Source organism: Pseudopodoces humilis, chromosome 15 (assembly GCF_049639895.1).
Source record: "Pseudopodoces humilis isolate 2021_Gansu_Grassland_sample_001 chromosome 15, ASM4963989v1, whole genome shotgun sequence".
Lineage (NCBI taxonomy): Eukaryota > Metazoa > Chordata > Aves > Passeriformes > Paridae > Pseudopodoces > Pseudopodoces humilis.
Genome location: NC_142214.1, coordinates 20,046,755 through 20,053,615, shown reverse-complemented (window position 1 = coordinate 20,053,615; position 6,861 = coordinate 20,046,755). Strand labels below are relative to the sequence as shown.

The following is a 6,861-nucleotide window of genomic DNA, read 5'->3' as shown; positions in this document are numbered from 1 at the left end:
CCGCAGCGCCGCGGGGAGCGCACGGACATTCCCACGTTTCGCACAATAGTTTTGACACGGTTTTGCACAGCCAGGCACTGGGGTCGGGATCCCGTCCATCCCTGGCACCGCACCTCGGGGCACCCCACCCCTCCCACACACAGCGCTCCCCCCGGGGACGCGGCTGCCGGCAGCGGCGGGGCCCGGAGCGTCAAACCCGAGCGGAAAATACACAAGTTTTCCCGCGGTTGTTGCTATGGAGACGCGAGGGAACAGCTCGTTACCGCCGTCCCTCCGGCAGCCCCTGCCCCGAGCCCCCGGTGCCCGGCCCGGTGTGGAGGAGGAGGGCGGCAGAGGGGACAAGAACGGATGCTGCGGGCGCAGTGACAGACACTGCCCTGAGAGCTCCGTGTGTTCGGTATAGCGATGCTCTGAATCCCTCCAGCCCCAGAAATGCTCCCAAGAGCCGGATCCGGCCGGGCGGGAGGAGCCGTAGGTGCGGGAGCTCCGTCCCGAGCCCGCGGCACCGGCGCGTCCCGGGAGAAAACAGCGAGCGCTGGAATCGCCGGGGCTGGGGCACGCACGAGGGTCAGCAGCTGCTCCGGCCCCCGCTGCCCGGCGAACCGGGGGCGCTCCGGGAGAGCCAGAGCTGTCCCGGCGGTCCTGTCCGAGGCCGGGACGGCGGTGTCCGCGCTCCGGTTTCCCCCGGGCCCCCCTCGGTCCCCACCGGTTCTCCCGCCCCGCCCGCCGGGCCCGCTGCCATGGCAACCCGGACGTCACGCGGGTGCGCTTTGCGGCAGGGCGCGAGGGCTCGGCGCGACACTCGGTGGCGCTTTGCGGCAGTACCGGCGTGCGGAGCCATGGCGGAGGAGGATCCGGCAGCGGCGGCGGCCGGGAGCGGCAGCGACAGCGAGGAGGGGGTGAGCGGGGCCGGAAGGAACGCGACGGGCTCTCCGGGCGGCCTCCACCGCTGTTTGCGGGGCTCCGGGCGCTCTCCTGGCCGGGATGGGCGCAGCGGTGGACGGCGTGGCCCGGCCGGGGATGTCGGGCCCGGGAGCCGGCCGGGCGGGGCCGTGGGGGCACCGGGGAGCGGGCGGGAGCGGCCGCTGGGACCATCCCCGCGGGGCCGGGGCTGTGAGCGCGTGTGCCGTGGCAGGAGGATGGCGAGCGGCGGCACCGGCGGCTCCTGGAGGCGATCAGCGCCCTGTCCGGACGGAAGCGGTGAGTGCGGGCACGGCCTCCCGCTGCCCGGCCCCGGGGCCGCGAGGGGCTGCGCTGGAAGCGGGGCAGGTGGGGCGCTGCCCGGCCCCAAAGCCCCCGGAGCAGCCGCGGGACACGAGGAACCCTTGGGGCTGTTTTGTGTCCCTCCCTCGCAGGCGGAAGCTGGCGGAGCGCTCGGAGGCGAGCGGGCAGGTGTCCGAGTTCAACGTCACCTGCAAAGGTGAGCCAGGGGCAGGGCTGCCCACCGAGAGCCCCGTGAGGGCCGGGACAGCTCCCTCACCTGGCAGTGCCACACCCGTGCCTAGGTGCTGGGGAAAAGCTGGTTCTGTCGGAGCTGCTGCAGCCCATCCATCCCAAATCCACGCTGGGCAGCGTGAGGAAGGAGCTGGTCAGAGTGAAGCGGAAGGCGGCGGTGGAGCTGCCGCTGAGCAAAGAGGAGGCCAAGAGGGTGAGTGCAGGGAGCCAAGGGGGTCTGAGCTGATCCCCCCAGGACCCCCTGCCCCTCCCTGATGCCGGCATCGCCTTTCTCTGCCCTCCAGGTGGTGAGGGAGGCCGCCTACGTCACCACCTCGAAGGACGTGGGCAAGTGGCAGCAGGTGGTGCTGCAGAACCGGCGTGCAGAGCAGCTGGTGTTCCCCCTGCGGCAGGACATCGCCACCGTCACCCCTCTGGAGAGAGTCACCTCCACATGGAAGGTGGTCACTGCGGCTGGGGTGGCTCAGGGTGGCTCAGGGTGGCTCTGGGGTGGCTCAGGGTGGCTCTGGGGTGGCTCAGGGTGGCTCAGGGTGGCTCCAGGATTGGTGGGGCAGGTCGATGTCTGCTGGCTGTGCTGGGGGCAGTGATGGAGGTGAGGAAGGCCCAGCCTGGGGCTGAGCTCAGGAAGGTTGGAAGGGCAGTCTGTGTTCCTCACACAGTGAGGTGGGTAAATTCCATCTGGGACAGGCCAGGGAAGGTGTGAGCAGAGGGTTTGGAGCCTGCTCTGTCCCTTCTGCTCCTTGTAGCCTCTCAGGGCAAGACACGTGGGAGTGTCCCAAGGGCTGAGCAGAGGGGATTGGTTTGCCAAGTCCTGCGTGCCTGGGAACAATCCTTACAACAGAGGGATGTGTTTGGTTTTGAATGCATGTTGGGGTTGTGCTGCTGACAGGAAGCCACTGCCATCCCTGAGGGTTGTCAGATGCCCAGGTGAGGGGGGGCAGCCTCTGCAGGACTCCCAACAAACCTGTCACACTGATGTGCCCAAAGGTCCCTTTCTGTTTTGGAGGGATGTGGCATTGCGTGGCCTGGAGCTCCTGCTCCGTGCTCCTTGTGTGGTGCCACCTGGTCAGTGCTGCCTGGCAGCTGAGGCCATTTCTGTAACGTGGGAGGAATCACCTGCCCCCAGCTGCCCGTGTGGCTGGGAGGGTGCCATGGTGTGGGACCTCTGGTGAGGCTGTGACCAGCCAGTCCCCCAAGGCAGGGACGCTTCCCCGGGCCTTCCACACACCTACCTGGGGGCAGTGAGAATGGATGGGCACTGGCCCTTGTAGTTCTCCTCATCCTCTTGCCACATCTACTGTCCCAACAGGCACGAACTCCACTGGAGCAGGAGATCTTTGGATTGCTCCACAAGACACAGCAGCCTGTCACAGATCCGCTGCTGACACCGGAGGAGATGGCATCACTGCAGGCCATGAGTTTGGAGGAGGTGAGGCTTCACCCTGCTGGGCCCTGGGGGGTTTCTTCCTTGGCCCCATCCCTCCCCCTGTGCTCCTGCTGCTCACCCTGTGCTCTCCATCCCTCCCCCTGTGCTCCCCATCCCTCACCTGTGCTCCCCATCCCTCACCTGTGCTCCCCATCCCTCACCTGTGCTCCCCATCCCTCACCTGTGCTCCCCATCCCTCACCTGTGCTCCCCATCCCTCCCCCCGTGCTCCCCATCCCTCACCTGTGCTCCCCATCCCTCCCCCCGTGCTCCCCATCCCTCACCTGTGCTCCCCATCCCTCCCCCTGTGCTCCTGCTGCTCACCCCGTGCTCTCCACCCCTCCCCCCCTGCTCCCCACCCCTCACCCCGTGCTCCCCATCCCTCACCCCGTGCTCTCCATCCCTCACCCCGTGCTCCCCATCCCTCCCCCCGTGCTCCCCACCCCTCACCCCGTGCTCCCCACCCCTCACCCCGTGCTCTCCATCCCTCACCCCGTGCTCCCTGGCAGGCGCAGCGCCGGCGTGCGGAGCTGCAGAAGGCCCGGGCAGTGCAGTCCTACTACGAGGCCAAGGCTCGGCGAACGAAGCGGATCAAGAGCAAGAAGTGAGGCTGTGCCTGTGCTGGGAGGGCTGGGCTGCCCCACCTCGCCCGTGGCCTGTCCCTGAGCAGCCCCTGAGCCGCCCCTGTGCCGCAGGTACCACCGCGTGCTCAAGAAGAGCCGCAGGCGCCAGGCCCTGAAGGAGTTTGAGCAGCTGCACAAATCGGACCCTGCGGCTGCCTTGGCACGGCTGGAGGAGCTGGAGCAGCTCAGGATGCAGGTGCTGCCTTGGCACCTCTGCCCCAGCCCTCAGGAGGACCCTGCTTCTTGGGGAGCTCTGTGTGACGCTTCTCTTCCCCCAGGAGCGGATGAGCCTCAAGCACCAGAACAAGGGAAAATGGGCCCGATCCAGGGCCATAATGGCTAAGTATGACCTCGAGGTGAGATGGAGCCACAGAAGGGTTTTGTGGGAAGGGACCTTAAAGTTCATCCAGTTTCACCCCTCTGCCATGGGCAGGGACACTTTCAACTACCCCAGGTTGCTCCAAGCCCCAGCCAACCTGACCTTGAACATTTCTGGGGATGGGGCAGCCACAGCTCCTCTGGGCAATCTCTGCCAGGGCCTCCCCAGCCTGACAGGGAACAATTTCTTCCCAATATCCCATCTGTCCCTGTCCTCTGTCAGTGCGCAGCCATTCCCCCTTGTCCTGTCCCTCCAAGCCATGGTATAAAGTCTCTCTATCTCTTATAAGCCCATTTACACATTGGAATGCTACGACAGGGTCCTCAGCCTGGGGAAGGGGGGAGGCAGGGAAGGTGGGTGCCCCTGAGGTGGGCAGGGAAGGTTGGGAATGTTGTCTCTGCCCTGTGTTAGAGCCTCTGGGTGCCCCCCAGGCCCGCAAGGCCATGCAGGAGCAGCTGGCCAGGAACAAGGAGCTGATGCAGAAGGTGCGGGTGGAGCCGCCCGAGGAGGAGCTGTGTGAGGTGCCCGAGGACACCACGGCCCTGCCCGTGCCCAGCGGGGCTAACCCCTGGATGCTGGGCAAGCCCAGTGGCCCAGCCCCAGAGCCTGAGGCACAGGAGGGTCCAAGAGATGACACAGTGCCTGGTGCCATGGAGAACAAGGAGGAGGAGGAGGAGGAGGAGCTGTCGGAGGAAGAAGCTCTGCTGCAGGACTTTGAGCAGAAGCGACGGGAGCGGACAGGGAGCCCCGAGGGGCTCGGCGAGGAGCATGGTGAGGAGCTCAAGGGCCCGAGCTGGGTGGGCTGGGAGTGCTGTGGGGCTGGACAAAGGAAGGGGGATCTGGGGACAGCTTTTGGCTGATTCCACACAGCTGTCCTTATTCTCTGCCCTGTGGAGTGACCATTTCTACCCTCAACATGTAGGTGCTGATGAGGCTGAGGCTGGTGCCAAGGAACTGAGGGACAACCCAGTGCCCCCAGCCTGTGCTGAGGAACTGGGGGACAGCCCAGTGCCCCCATCCTGTGCTGAGGAGCTGGGGGGCAGCCCAGTGTCCCCATCCTGTGCCGAGGAGCTGGTGAGCACAGGGCTGGAGCCACCCCCACAGGCCCAGGAGCAGCTCCTGCTCTCGGAGCAGCTGCGCCGCATGCAGACCATGGAGGATGTGGAGAGTCTGGCCAAGGAGGAGCTTGTGGAGAGCTCCTTGGAGCAGGAGAAGCTGGTAGCCCCGAGAGCAGGGAAGCAAGCACAGCAGCAGGAGGAAGGCAGAGCTGGGGACAGACATACCAAGAAAACACCAGCCAAGAGGAAGATAATCAGCCTGGAGGCTTTGCTGGACGGGAAGCCCCAGGAGATGGATTGCCCCAGCCTGCCTGTGGTCCTGGAGGAGGAGGTGAGCAGGATGAGCCTCCTCTGTGCTCCCCAGTACCCAAAACACCCATCCAGTAATACCCAAAACATTAAGTCCCAGTAACTCCAAACCCTCTCCTGGTAACCCTAAACTCCATTCCAGTAACCCCAAACCTCCTTTCAGTAACTCCCAGTAACCTCAAACCAGTAACTCTAAACCTCCTCCCAGTAACTAGAAGCCCCAAACTTGTAACTCCCAGTACTCCTAAACCCCCTTATAGAAACCCCAAACCTCCACCTGCAATGCCCAGTAGCTTTTACCCCCTTCTCACTCTCCCCAGTACCCACAAACCCTCTCCCAGTGCCTCCCAGTTTGTCCAAGTCTCTCCCAGTTCCCCCAATAACCCTTAAACCCTCTCTGCCTTGTCCTTGTGCAGGAGGGTGGCGTGGAGCAGCGTGGGATGATCACGGAGGCCTTTGCTGGGGACGACGTGGTCGCCGACTTCCGCCGGGAGAAGCGCAAGGCAGAGGAGGAGGCGAAGCCGCAGCCGGTGAACCTGGTGCTGCCGGGCTGGGGCGAGTGGGGCGGCACGGGGCTCAAACCCAGCGCCAGGAAGGTCAAGAGGTGAGTGGGGGAGAGCTCAGGGATGCGCCCAGCCCCGTGCCAGCTCTCACCCCTCACTTGCCCGCAGGTTCCTGATCAAGCCGCCGCCGGCACCTCCGCGGAAGGACCAGTTCATGCCCCACGTCATCATGAGCGAGAAGCGCAACATCCACGCGGCAGCGCATCAGGTGGGGCACTCGTGCTCTCTGTGAGAGCTCCAGCACCTGGGCAAGCCTGGGGCATTCCTGTGATCCCTTCCCAAAACGTCCACAATCCCTGCCTGTAATCCCTGCCCAGTGCTTAGGTTCCAGTTTGAAACTCAGAATTGAAGGAGGAGGGATGTACGGGGCTGCTCCCTTGGTGGTGGTGGTGGTTCCAGCTCTCTTGAGCTCTGCCGGCAGCAGAAAGGGAAGCAGAAGTGTGAGTGGGTCCTGGACAAGTGGGAAGTCGTGGTCATTGGGCTGGAAAAGCTGGGCTGGGTGGCTCAGGGCCATGACCCCTGCGGTGTCCCCACAGGTCAGCGAGCTGCCCTTCCCCTTCGAGCGGCACCAGCAGTTTGAGCGGAGCATGCGGACGCCCGTGGGCCCCACGTGGAACACTCAGCGCTCCTTCCAGAAGCTGACAGCCCCTCGAGTCATCACCCGCACCGGCCACATCATCCAGCCCATCTCGGCCGAGGATGTCCCTGACACAGCCCCTGGCAGCGGGACCAGGCTCGGGGAGGAGGCTGTGCCCGGGGGGAAGGCTGTACCAGGGAAGAAGGCTGTACCAGGGAAGAAGGCTGTACCAGGGAAGAAGGCTGTACCAGGGAAGAAGGCTGTACCAGGGAAGAAGGCTGTGCCAGGGAAGAAGGCTGTGCCTCAGGAGAAGGTGCAGCACCGCAGAGCACTGTAGCTCTGTGTCTGCAGAGAGACCTCTGTCTGTCTGTGGGGGCTCGAACTGGAACAAGCAGAAGAACCAGGAGCAGCCCCTGGTTCTTTCTAGTGCCTTCTACCTCTTTCTCTGCAATAAAACCTAAGGCTGCCCCTC

General features: G+C 64.8%; 1 protein-coding gene across 1 annotated transcript; it reads left to right on the top strand.

Moving 5' to 3' along the window:
* The first annotated feature begins 740 nt into the window (after window positions 1-740).
* On the top strand, window positions 741-6,861 carry UTP14A (UTP14A small subunit processome component). Its single transcript, XM_014256399.2, has 14 exons — window positions 741-899; window positions 1,136-1,200; window positions 1,356-1,420; window positions 1,506-1,648; window positions 1,740-1,895; window positions 2,765-2,884; window positions 3,390-3,484; window positions 3,576-3,699; window positions 3,782-3,859; window positions 4,314-4,653; window positions 4,805-5,271; window positions 5,666-5,853; window positions 5,921-6,020; window positions 6,349-6,861. Exons 1-14 carry the CDS (start codon window positions 741-743, stop codon window positions 6,724-6,726), a joined length of 2,478 nt encoding a protein of 825 aa, XP_014111874.2. The 3' UTR covers window positions 6,727-6,861.